Genomic DNA, 12,182 nt, shown 5'->3' on the forward strand with positions numbered 1-12,182 from the left:
AGTTTGTCACCTGATCTGGCATTGAAGGGTGTGGGCTGAGAAGTTGGATGGCCCGCATGGAGTCTTGACTGGCACGTACTGGCTGTAACACCTCGAACAAATCATCTACCCCTGCTTGAGTTTCTTCACCTGGACAATCAGGATGACGCTTGCTTCACTGGATTCTTGGGAGGGCTGAATGAGACGACACTTGTGAAGTGTGTTTCACAGGGCATGTGTGCTGTGAGCTGCTGGGGCCTGGAAGGGAGAAGGTGCAGGACAGACCACACAGGAGCCATCTTGTCACCAATGAACATTTATTGAGTGTCCACATGTGCACAGCTTTGAACTGGGCGATCACAGAACGCACTGGGGGAGGGAAGGGGAGAGGGAAGCAAGGGATCAGGTTCATAAGAAAGGTAGTCCCTGCTGGAGCCGCCAGTCGCGTCTCTCTGCAGAGAGGAATCACAAGCAGGGGTGGGAGTTAAAGCCAGGCACTAGGATGGTGATGGGGTGCAGTCACTAGGGAAACATGCGGATTCTGGGTAAGCATCCCTTCAGTTCCTGTCTCCAGCCAGGCCATATGGCACCAAGGGGACAGGGATCAGATGCTCAGGTGTCCAAGCAGGGATAAGGGCAGGCAAAATAAATAACTCCCCAACCCTCATTGTCACTCTGCTGCAACACAACACAAAAGCTTAGAGACCAGGATCCAAGGGCTCCTGGGTCCCGTCAAGGAAGCTCAGGTGGAAGGCTTCCCGACGCCCCCACCAGGGCTGTCTGCCCCAGGTTGCCCTGGAAGGCTGGGGCAGTTCAGACCCTGGGTCACTGAAGTTGATAGGAAGAATTGTGATGTCAACGGCCTGAGCCTGCTCTCTGCCCAAGGGGGCCAAGGGCAAGAACCAAATGGCCAATTTAAAGGACGTGGACCTGGAAGTCCAGAGGGGCACCACAGTCTAGGGGAGCCCACGCCCTGGCCGGCAGGGCACATGGGCTGAAGCAGCCAGCCCCTGCCAGCCCTGTCCCATCTGGGGGCCTCCCTCCTGCGAGGGAGCCAGACATCGGGCACAATGACACCTAGTGCCGCCCTCCCTGTGGGCTGCTCCAACCTCCCCTGGCCTGGCAGGAACAGCCATGCTGATTTCCAAGCCAATCCCTGCCCCTGAGCGGGCCCAGGGGGCGTGACGCAGTTCCTTACACTTGAAGGATGGGCACCATGCCCTCACCCTCGGAAAAGCCAGAAAGCTGGGATGTTTAGGGGGGGAAGTTGGGGGAGAGGGTCCAATTTGGGGGCTTCAGGGGAGATGCCTCCTCCCTCCTTCCCTTGCCGCCCGCCCCCGGGTCTGTCCGTAGTGGATGCCCCCTCAGGGCTCTGCCAGGCATTGCTCCAGGGCGGCCATGTGGTAGTGGCTGGCCGTCTCCTCGCCTGCCTGCAGCCTCATGGCCTCCCGGCACAGCCGGTTGGCCCGTGCCAACTCAACCAGGACACCCTGATAGGCGGCTACCATTTCAGGCTTGACAGAGTTGGGACTGACGCTGCCCAGCAGCTGGAGCAGCTCCTGTGGCCAGCGGGAGCGCAGGGCGGCGGGGGCCAGCCAGGGCAGCAGGGGCACGCAGCCTGTGAAGGCCTGCATGCCCAGGAACCAGAGCTCCTGTAGATCCGCCCAGATGCCCTCGTAGTCGGGGGACAGGGCCAGCACTGCCTGGTCTGAGCCAGGTGTGGCCCGTGCTACGTGGGATTGCGACAGGAAGAGGATGGCAGCTGCGAAGAAACCTCGGGACGCTGGTGTTCCCTGAAGAGCTGGAAGGCAAGGAGGGAGGGGGGCATGAACGAGCTGCCTCACCAGCCCCTTCCCTTCCTGGTGGGCATACTCAGGAGCCGAAGCATAGCCTGGAATCAGCCTGCCTGTGTTCAAACTCTACCTCTGACTTCAGTGTGTGACCTTGGTTAATTCACTTTTCTGGGTCTTGTTTCTTCACTAGTAAAATGGGGCCAATAGTGCTAATCTTAGAACTCTGTCGTGAGAATGAAATGGAATAATCTTGGGACACTACCTCGTGGTCGGACCCTCCTGTAGTCTGAGTAGTGATGGGAGCTTCCGCTGGGCCTAGCACTTTATAGGCTGAGGAGGGTGCAGCAATTTGATTCTCAGGCCAGAAGAGGGTGCCAGAGGGGACCATGGGCTGGGGTCCAGGCTTGGCTCGCCAGCCTGCAGGGGTTCGCCCCCTGCACTGCAGATGCTTTCCGGAGGCTGTTAGGCTAACCTGGTGGCATTTGTGGGTGAACCAGCACTGTGGCTCTACTCAGGGGCTGTGGAGATGCAGCCTGGATCTGAAGGAGCTCAGGGGCTAGAGGGAAGCGGGGAGCTCCTGGTTTACTGGGACGTGCTCCCCTTCCAGCTGCCAGGTACCCTACTGGGGCCCCCACAAACAGGGAACAGAGGCAGCTGAGGGTACAGGCTCATTACACCCTGTTCCCAGGCATCTGTGCAGCTCCTCCAACCAGACAGATGGGGTACAGGGAACAGGCAGGGACAGAGGGACCCAAGCAGACACCCACGGCCAAAGTGGGAGACACAGAGGGCTGGCAGGGGGCTGAAGCGGATGCCCCTCCCTACCGCATGCAGCCAGAGTGAGGTGGGAGGTGGGGAAGGTAAGTGCACAGGAGCACCGAAGCCTGTCACGAGGTGCGGTGCCGAGCACAGAAAAACCTCAATGGAGAAAAGTCATGTTTCTGACTCAAGGCCTGGGAGGGGGCGGCTCCACCTTGAAAACACAGAATTCAGATTCCTTGGGCTGCTGGGGACTCCAGGTGCTTATGCCTGTGCCTCAGAGCGGGCCTGTACTTACACCCACCAGACCTTGCCTTAAAAGGCTTCAGAAGGAAGAAAATGTTATCATTTGGGGAAGAAGGGTGGGGTGGGGCGGGGGAGGGAGGCGCACTTCAGAGATTTCCTTGACTGGAAAATTCTGTAAAACCATTTTCAGAAAAGGATGACTTATGCCCAGAACATAGTAGGTCCACCCAGGTCTTCTGCTTCCATCTGTTAGGACTGGGTCCCCAGGGCTTACCTGGAGAGGTGCTAAGGAGCCGGGCCATGAGGAGGCCCAGGGTGGCCACATTGGCAGCCAGAAGCAGCCTCCCCTGCTGCTGTACTAGTGCGGGCAGCGACGCCATCAGGGTGTTCATTAGAGAAGTGAAGCAGGCATCTCGCCTGGGGAGAAAGGGAGGGAAAGATGGGAGGTGGGAGATTAGTAGAGCCAGACCAAGCCCTGAGGAAACCTGGGATGCTGGGCTCCCAGCTTTATCAGGCCAGCGTTTGGCAAGAAATTAGGCAGCAGGGTGAACAGTTAACTTTGGGCCCCATCCGTGGCATCTGGGGAGCAGAGACTGGGTTATGGCTGGAGCAGGTAGACATACATGCCCAGAGGGCTTCCACATCATATACCAAATCCCTGCGTGGGGTGGCTCCCTCTCCATCCTGAGAGCCTTTCATTCTAACACTAATAGGAACCCATGGGCACAGGGAAGCAAAGTAGGAGACCGAGATCTGGGGCAAGTTTGAGCAGGACCCCTGCTCCCTCCAATCCCTCCCCAGCCTCACTTGATCAGCCCTGGCGCGGTGACCACGAGGTTGAGGAAGATGTGGCAGCAGGTCTGCAGGCTGACCTCCGCGCTGTCGGGCAGCGCCGAGGTGTCATGGCCGGGGGATGTGAGCTCCCACTGCTGCAGGAAGTACTCGCACAGGAGCGAGGGCGCCCCCTCCTTGATCAGGATCTCCCGGGGCCCATCTTCCACTGTCAGGTGGCACCAGCCGGGCAGGAGGAGCCTGGGGGTGGAGAAGGCACAGATGTGTGTGTGGAGAAATGAAGGCACCAGGATTCCCTTTTTGGGGGGGCACCCCATCTAAGAGAAAGGGAAGTAGGGGAGAAGGAAAACACATCTGTGTGGGCACGGCAGAAAGAGCACAGGGCTCGGAGTTGCACAGGCCTGGGCTCAAACTTGGGCTGCGAGTGTGGGTAAGTCACTTTAACCTCCTGGAGTCTCAGTTTCCTCATCCTGAAGATGCGGATGAGACTTCTGTCCTAGATTTGCTGCGTGGACCAAATAAGATCAAAATGGTAAAGGGTACAGTAAAATGCCTGGCAGGCAGTAGATGCTCAGTAGCAGTTCTCTCTTTACAGAGTAACCTGGGGTTGGCAAGTGAGACTAGGAAGCCCAGGTGTCCTGAGGGAACAACTCCTCACCCCACCCCCAACAGAAATACTACCAAACCTCAGGCCCCCGTCAGGAAGGCCGGCACAGCCCAGTTTGGGGAGAGAGGAGGTATCCGTGTTACTCCTTCCTTTAGCACATTCTGGCTGAACAGACCATAACTACAAACTCACCGGAGAGCATCCCCTGGCCAGGTGGGCCCCGGGGTGGTGGGGGAGATGGCCAAGGTGGCCACCTGCTGGGAGAGGTCATTGGCCTCCTCGGCCTCCTCGTAGAGGGTCTTGGCATAGCGGACGAGGAAGGGCAGCAGCTGGCAGACCTCCTTGCGCAGGGATGAGGTCTCTTCGGCCAGCCAGGCACCCAGGATCCGCACGGAAGCAAACACAAAGGGCTCCTTCTGCTTCTCTGGCCCCACCTGTTGCCAAAGGGCTCCCCTAAGATGGAGCAGGACCAGAGGACCTCCCCTGCCTGGCCAGCATGCCGGCCAGGCTAGGAATAACACAAGCGGAAGGGAATGCTGGCCTGTGAGCCCTACAAAGGCAGGCCCTGTGTACCCAGAAGCCAGCGCATGGTTGGGACACACTCAACCGGGGGCTGGCACAGAGCAGGCCCTCAGGGCACGCCTGCTGAGGGAACTGGACTTTAGACAACATGCCCCTGCACTCGCTGGGACTCAGCCTCTAAAGCATCTCAAGGCTAGAAGGAGACCCACAGGTCCAAAGCTAAGAAAACACTCCCTCTACAGTGGCTCTGACCTGGGGTGGGAGGCCAAGAGAGGAGCCCCACTTTGGGCTAAATCCGAAAGAATGAGACAATGGGAGCTTGGCACGGTGTGTGGGGTATGCGGCTGGAGCAGGCTACTAGAGACCGGAGCACTGAGGGAACCCCTGCAGGACAGGAGAGCTGGACTCTCAGGCAGGAGGGATGTTGGGGCAGGTGATCAAATGGAGTTAGCAGACCCTCCACGGAGGACAGGAAGCAGGCAGCCCTGCTCCTCTTCCCTGTACTGTTACACGTTCGTGTGTGTATGTGTGTAAGGCCATGCTGTAGACTGAACAGAACAGACTGCTTCACTTTCGTGTGTGTGGACTGGGGGGAGGGTTGTGAGTAGGAGGCTTCTGTGTTGTGTGTGTGCGTGTGTGTACTGTGATGGGAGTGCACATATGGCGTGTGGTATGGTGCTTGTGTGGAGGCTCAGGGAGGGAGAGGGAGGCTTGGCCACACACTACTCCCTGGAGTGCTGCAGGATCAGCCCTCCGTAGGTAGGTAGGTACGTCTTCTCTGTCTCCCCATACACCCAGGTTCGGGGTTTCACTTCCCCCTTTCCCTTGCCTTCTGGCTCCCCCTCCCACACTGGGCCCCCTCGGGTGGGGCACTGCACCCTCACCTGCTGCAGGTAGTGGATGACAGCCCCGATGGCCTCCTTCATGACGCTCACAAGCTGCACCTTCTGTGGCTCCTTAAGCAGTGACTGCTCACAGCGGGTGCACTCCTGGATCCCCAACTCCATGAGGGCATAGCAAGCGGTCACCACATCCTCTTTCACCTCTGTGCCTGTCTCCTCCAGTGCCAGCCGCACCTCCACGCATGCCAGATTCACCAGCAGGGCCAGGAATTTGCTCCCGGAGTTGCCCGCTGGGATCCAGTCGGAGCCGCAGGCGTGCGCCAGGCGGGCTGCCAGCTTCAGTGCTGGGTTGCGCTGCCAGGAGCTCAGCTTGCTGCCCAGGATCCGTGCCAGCCCGGCCTGCAGATCCCGGAGGCATTCAGAGGGCACAGTTGTTGGGGGCAGAAAGAGGGGCAGCAGCTGGCAGAGCTCAAACTTGCTGGCATCCTCGGCTTTCTGGAAATCTTCGCTGAGGCCCCGCAAAACAGCCAGCAGGTCAGGCTCCCCCTCTTTCCAGCACTGTGTCTCAGCAGCGGCCAACAGCCCCACCAGGAGTGCCAGGGCCTGGTCAAAGCCATAACCATGCCCCAGGTATGCCTGACACAGGGCAGACACGGTGCCACCGGCAATGAGGTGTCGGGGCCCACGAGGTGTGCCTGCCACAGCTGTCAGGCACTGGTAGGTGTCATCAATCATGGAACGGCGGGCAGCATCGTCAGGGTCCCCCCGGGCTGTGAGGAAGGTGCTAAGGATGGGGATCTTGTTCAGGACCTGGGGATGGGCGGCTAGTTCAGGGTCACTGCAGAAGCAGGCCAGCAGGGCCACACCCAAGGCCCGGAGAACATGGTCGGGGCAGCCATCCGGTGCCTCCTTGGTAGTCAGGAGACGATTGGGGAAGGTGAAGCCGACAGCATCAAAGATCCGCCGCCTAGTTTTGGCATCGATGTCACCTGCTTTGACTGCCTTGGTCACCTAAGGGAGGTATATGCTATCAGCAGGATGAAAGGAAGGGGTGGCAAAGACTGTCCCCTGTACTCTGGGGGTTGACCATTAGCAGGACTAGGTTATATAACAAGATTCACTCTGGGGTCAGGAGGTCTCCCAGAGATCACTTCATCCAGCTCCTTCCTTCTCCCCAGACAGGTGTGACCTCTGGGATCCCTCATCTGTGATCCCTGTGGAAGGGAGGTCAGGTCCTCCTCAACTACTCACTCTACTGTTTCATTACCTGGTTAGTTGGGAAGTTCTTCCTGATGTCTAAGCTAAATTCTTCCTGATGTCCAACACATCCTGAGTTGGAAGAGGCTTAGAACTCAGTGTTTGAAATTCTCCAAGGACTTGGGGTCCCTCCCTAATTGCTCTCTCCAGAGAAGTCTCTGATCCATTCCCGCCACCTTCTCAGGGGAAATGGCTCCTGTGTCTCGCCGCTCTGCCTGTCAAAACATTTCCCCTTACATTTCACCTAAACACCTCCTCTGCTGCAGTGTGAGCCCTTGACTCTGGAGCCTTCTCCCGGTTGCCATGGCAAACAAGCAGGCTGTACTCCCTCCTCCCTTCACCCCCCCCACCCCTTCCCAGCACTGCAGCTCCTGTTCTGCTGTCCCCAGCTTGGGTTCCTCCAGGGCTAAGCCCCGAACCAGATCCTTCACCCGCAACATACACACGCATCCTGGCCATCCCCTAGGACCCCTTCCCAGTCACTTCCAGTCTGCTACTCTCTCCACCTCCAGAACAAACATCCCCAGCCCTCAGGTATTCTGCACTAGTTACTACCTGCTGCTGTAACCCTATGAGTCAGCTCCCATCTGCTCTGGGACGCCCCAGAGAGCAGACCCACTCAGCTTCCTCCAAGGTTCCTAGGGCCACAAGCTTTATTCACCCCCATTCTCCCCTTTGCTCCCATACGCAGGAGAGCAAAAATGAGTCCACAGGTAGGTGCCTTGGGCCTTCTTTGGTGCCTCCAGGGTTACCAACACTACCTATATATCCTTGGGGACTTGTTGACACCATTCCTAGGGAGCCCAACCACCCAGCCCTTCCCACCTCCCAACTGTCAGTCCGTTCCTTACTAGCAGCAGGGCTGCAAACTGCTCGCTGTCATTCTTGGCCTCACGGAGAGCTCCCAGGTAGCGCTCCAGGGTGGGATTTCGGCCCTCTGCCTGGTTCAGAGCTGGCTCGCAATCCGAGGCCATGATGCCCGCCTTGCCCAACTGTGAACACAAGAGGGACTGAGCATCCCTCTGCAGAGGAGGGGTGGGGGTGGGAGTGGAGGAGGGAGGAGGGAGGGATTAGCACAGAGGGAGGGGAGGATCAGAAGGGATGGACTCCTCAGGACTGACCTCCCTTGGGGGAGCCCCTTTAAGGGGCTGGACCCTCAAGTCCTTAGGGATGAAGAAGAGACCCTGGTCCAAGGTCACCTCCGGAAAGTGGGAAAGAAGGACCATGCATCCTGCTGCTCAGCTGGACAGCTCTCCTCACCAGTCTCCTGGGGGTGGGAGGGGGCTGGCCCCACTGCTCAGCTACTCCCTGGCACCAGGGGCCAGGTTTTGTTTCCCTCCACCAGGCGTACAGGGAGGGAGTGGTGAGGACAGACAGGGAGGAATGGAGACATATACACGGGTGAAGTTCGATTATCCGGACTCAGGCTGGCATGAGGGAAAAGGGCATCCTAGGTTTCCTTTCCCCTCCCTTCTTCAGGAGAGACAGGAGACAAGCTTCAGCAGAAGGGAGGAAGCAAGGTGCTAACCAGGGAAAGCTCAGAGGGCCCTCTGGAGACCCCATCCCTCCAGCCAGGGCTCTCAGTCGCCCCCGCAGGCTCCTTGCCTCCTCTCCTTTCCCTCCCTCGGGCAGAAGCTGCAGCAGCGGAGCAGCAGAAGCAGCAGCAGAATTAACCCCTTGCGCTCCCTCTCCTCACCCTCCCCGCCCGGCTACCAGCCTGTGGACGCCGGCAGGGGCTGGAGAAGCAAGAAGGGGTCCCGGGTAGCTCCCAGGACAACGGAGACTCCAAAAGCCGGATAATCGAAGAGGGGCAGCTGAGATGGGGAGATGAGAAGGGAAGGAGGGTTCCTGACGGTCACCACCTGTCCCACCGCAGCCAGGTCACAACACGACATTGATGAAGTCACGACAGGGCGGCGATGAGATCACACTTCACGATGGCGCGGTTATGTCACGGAGAGATCACGGCAAAATCACGACATGGGACAGCCCCCAAAGATGACAGAGCAAATTTTTAAAAAAGATATAGCTATATATTGAGAAGGGCTGTGGCAAAATGGAGTCTCGACAAGGCACGCTGATGTCGCGATATGGCGCGATGGAGTCGCGATAGGGTCCCCGGGGTGTGTCGGCATCGATAGGCGCCGGCTCGGAGTGGCCCCGGCTGGGATGTAAGGGAGGGCTTGAAGGGGGCTGAGCTCACCAGGCTGCGGCCCCGAGCGGCGAAGTCTTCTTCGAGCGCGGTGCTCCGGTAGCCTGGGGCCGCTGCTCACGCCGCGTTGCCCACTCCTGGCTCCAGGCTGCTGCAGCTCCACCCCCACCCCCGCAGCGCTCTCGGCCAATCCGCGGCGGCCTCACTCCAGGCTCTAGCCAATGGCACAGCTGGGCGCTAAGCCGTAGGGGTGCTGCCGTTGCCGCCATCTTGCTTGTGGGTATTGCCCGAGTCTGGGGCCTGGGGCTCGCGCAGGGCGGGCGAAGGTGCAGACAGCTTCTGGAGAGCGGGAGGCGACAGCCTGGGGACGCAGGTTCCTTCGCTCGTGCGTAGTTCTACCCCCCAGCACTACCCCTCCTCCCCCTCGGGCTCGCGGCTGGAATTGAGCTTCCGGGGGGACAGGAGGGCTTGTTTAGCATCAAGAGTGTGTTTCCGGGTTGAGTCCGGGAGGGGGTGGGGGGGTGGGAGGGGGCGGCGTTTCCGGCCGCCGTCGCTGTCCAGGGAGGCTGAGGCCAGAGTGAGCTGTCCGGTTGGGGAGCCCGCATTGCCTTCTTCCTTTTCCTCCTCCCCTGGGTGAGGGGAGCGAAGGTTGGGGCCTCGACCCCATGGACCTGGAGGCGGAGGCTGCCGAGAGCCGGGGCCCCGCTTTGTGGCCTTGAGCCCCGGTAGGTGGCCGGGGGCGGCTGGCTGCCGGGCCGAGGACCACGAGCTCAAGGGAGGGGCAAGCGGGACGGGCTGTTTCTGGGGGTGCGCTGGCCGGGTGTTGGGACCCGGAGGTGGCGCTCCTGGCCCGGCTAGGGCAGCCAGCTGCTTCTGGCTTTGTAGGTGCGGAGCTCGAGTCTCAGGCTGAACCCCGCTTCTTTCGGGCCCGGGCCTGGTCTTGCGGCTCCCTCCATCCCCAGACAGACAGACAGAGTGGCCGCGAGACGCTGCTGGCCTTCTTCCTTCCTAGCCCCTAGCTTCCGTCTCTGGTGTTTGTTCTCCCCATCGGGACAGCAAGTTGATGCTGAATAAGGGGGGCGGGGCTGAGCACTACGTGTAAATTACGATGCGAAACCTGCCTTATTCAGGACTTGGAAATTATGCCCTACCGAGGGGTCCTGTGGTGGCTGCAGTGAGCACAAAGGTGAAATAAAGGAAGTCAAGAGAAAAGACCTCAGGCGAGATTCCAGGAAAGCTTTGCTTTCTTTCCTCTCACCGTGGTTGTGCGCAATCGAAGATAGATGTAGTTGGTGAAGAGTATTAGCTGACTCTCCTTGTGCTTTCTTATCTGATGAACAGACTGGAAGCTAGGAACAAATTGGAAACACGACCTCCCAGAACAATCTGTTCATTTTTCCAGCTATTTGGAAAACAGTGTCTACAAATATAAGCAAAGCTATTCACGGCGGTCTGTTCTGTAACTTTCCCAGATATCTGAGACTTTTTTTTTTAAGAGCTTTATTCTTAATTACTCATACCAGCTGAATAGGCTGTTTCAGACTTGCTCTGTCGTTGTTCAAACATATCTTATCTCTGGGTACATAAATGGAGTTCCACATATGTAGCTGACAGACTGAACTATGATACATCCCCCATCAACCTGAAGCATTAAGTAAACATTACCCCCTGCTCTGTCTGAACAGCTGCTGTAACAGAGTGCTTTTATTTCGGGTGTACTTGTAACGCCCTAAATGCCAGAACTCTTGAAAGCTTTTCTAGATTTTCATTTGTCAAGTATTGTGGAGGTGTGTGTTCTCTCCCTCGGCTGTTTCCCTTTGATTCTATAACAAGCCATTTGGATCTTGGTGATGTGGTGTTGTTCCTGCCTCTGGTCAGCAAACCTTTGACTGGACCCTAGCAGTGATTTGTGCCCTTAGGCAATTGTAGGTTTCAGAGGAATGACTGGTTGGGAGTTCACATGAAAATAACTGCCTCTCTCTCATGCATGGTTTGTGAGACATTGCCCTTCTAATCAGCTTGCTAATCCAGTGGTGTTTATTACTCCCATTTCAAAACCTATTCATTTCTTTTATGCTTCTATCGCCCACCTGCCACACTATTGATGACAGGTGTTGAGTCACCTTGAATTTAAAATCCTTTTGTGGTAGGCAGAAATATGTTGGGTAAGATTCATATGCACACACGTGCACACACACGCACACACACGCACACATGCACACTCATTCATTCCATCTTGGGAGGCTGGAAAAGTTGCAGGATATACTTTCTAACTTAGGCTCCATTTCATAATCTTTTGAGCATGTGTCTGACCTGCACACTTCCTTTCTGCCCCCTGCTCCCTAACATACAATGACAAACCGCTAGAAATAGGAATGGATGGAAGTGAGTGAGAAAGATGAAGTCCTTCAGATGCTTAAGGCTCAGTGAAAGCTTTTTCTTGGGTGGGCTGTACCTCAGTTCTGCAGTTCTGTGTGTGTTTGTCTATTTCCTGGTATTAATCAGTATTGATATCCAACCCATACAGTGCTGGCTGGGGCTGGGGTTGTCAGTCTGTGCCATTTTCCAGATGTGGATGACAGGTGCATATTTAGGACAGAAGATTTTTATTTTTATTTTTATTTATTTATTTTTGACTGCCTTAGGTCTTCGTTGCTGCATGCGGGCTTTCTCTAGTTGCGGCGAGCGGTGGGGCTAGTCTTCATTGCAGTGCGTGGGCTTCTCATTGCAGTGGCTTCTCTTGCTGCGGAGCACGTGCTCTAGGCACGGGCTTCAATAGTTGTGGCAAACAGGCTCAGTAGTTGTGGCGCACAGGCTTAGTTGCTCCACGGCATGTGGGATCTTCCTGGACCAGGGATTGAACCCGAGTCCCCTGCATTGGCAGGCGGATTCTTAACCACTGTGCTGCCAGGGAAGTCCGGGACAGAAGATTTTTTTTTTTTTTTTAAACATTTGTGAGGAAATTGCGGCTTAAGTTTTTTTTTTTAAGTAAATTTATTTACTCATTTATCTATTTTTGCTGTGTTTCTGTGTGAGGGCTTTCTCTAGGTGCAGAGAGCGGGGGCCACTCTTCATTGCGGTGCGCGGGCCTCTCTCTATCGCGGCCTCTCGTTGCGGAGCACAGGCTCCAGACGCGCAGGCTCAGTAGTTGTGGCTCACGGGCCTAGTTGCTCCGCGGCATGTGGGATCCTCCCAGACCAGGGCTCGAACCCGTGTCCCCTGCATTAGCAGGC

General features: G+C 57.1%; 1 protein-coding gene across 2 annotated transcripts; it reads right to left on the minus strand.

Annotated features, from left to right (window-relative positions):
• Nucleotides 1–282: 282 nt before the first annotated feature.
• NCDN (neurochondrin) lies at nucleotides 283–9,086 on the minus strand. Of its 2 annotated transcripts, XM_007453839.1 has the most exons (8): nucleotides 9,001–9,086; nucleotides 8,660–8,727; nucleotides 7,649–7,789; nucleotides 5,583–6,551; nucleotides 4,369–4,610; nucleotides 3,585–3,809; nucleotides 3,052–3,194; nucleotides 283–1,780 (listed from the first exon to the last, which is right to left on the minus strand). In XM_007453839.1, exons 2-8 carry the CDS (start codon nucleotides 8,690–8,692, stop codon nucleotides 1,344–1,346), a joined length of 2,190 nt encoding a protein of 729 aa, XP_007453901.1. In that variant the 5' UTR covers nucleotides 8,693–8,727; nucleotides 9,001–9,086; the 3' UTR covers nucleotides 283–1,343. The 2 variants fall into 2 exon arrangements, with proteins under 2 accessions (XP_007453901.1, XP_007453902.1); XM_007453840.1 differs by lacking the exon at nucleotides 8,660–8,727 and having other exon boundaries at nucleotides 1,156–1,780; nucleotides 9,001–9,076.
• Between the last annotated feature and the right edge of the window lie 3,096 nt (nucleotides 9,087–12,182).

This window comes from Lipotes vexillifer, unplaced genomic scaffold (assembly GCF_000442215.2).
Source record: "Lipotes vexillifer unplaced genomic scaffold, Lipotes_vexillifer_v1.1 scaffold213, whole genome shotgun sequence".
NCBI lineage: Eukaryota > Metazoa > Chordata > Mammalia > Artiodactyla > Lipotidae > Lipotes > Lipotes vexillifer.

Excerpts from the sequence above, each read along its gene's own strand:
- NCDN (XM_007453839.1), bottom strand. The coding sequence starts at position 8,692 with ATGTCGTGTTGTGACCTGGCTGCGGTGGGACAG. Across the intron at positions 6,552-7,648 it reads AGTTTGCAGCCCTGCTGCTA|GTGACCAAGGCAGTCAAAGC; the intron begins GTAAGGAACGGA and ends TACCTCCCTTAG. Across the intron at positions 3,810-4,368 it reads TGGCCAGGGGATGCTCTCCG|GCTCCTCCTGCCCGGCTGGT; the intron begins GTGAGTTTGTAG and ends CTCCACCCCCAG.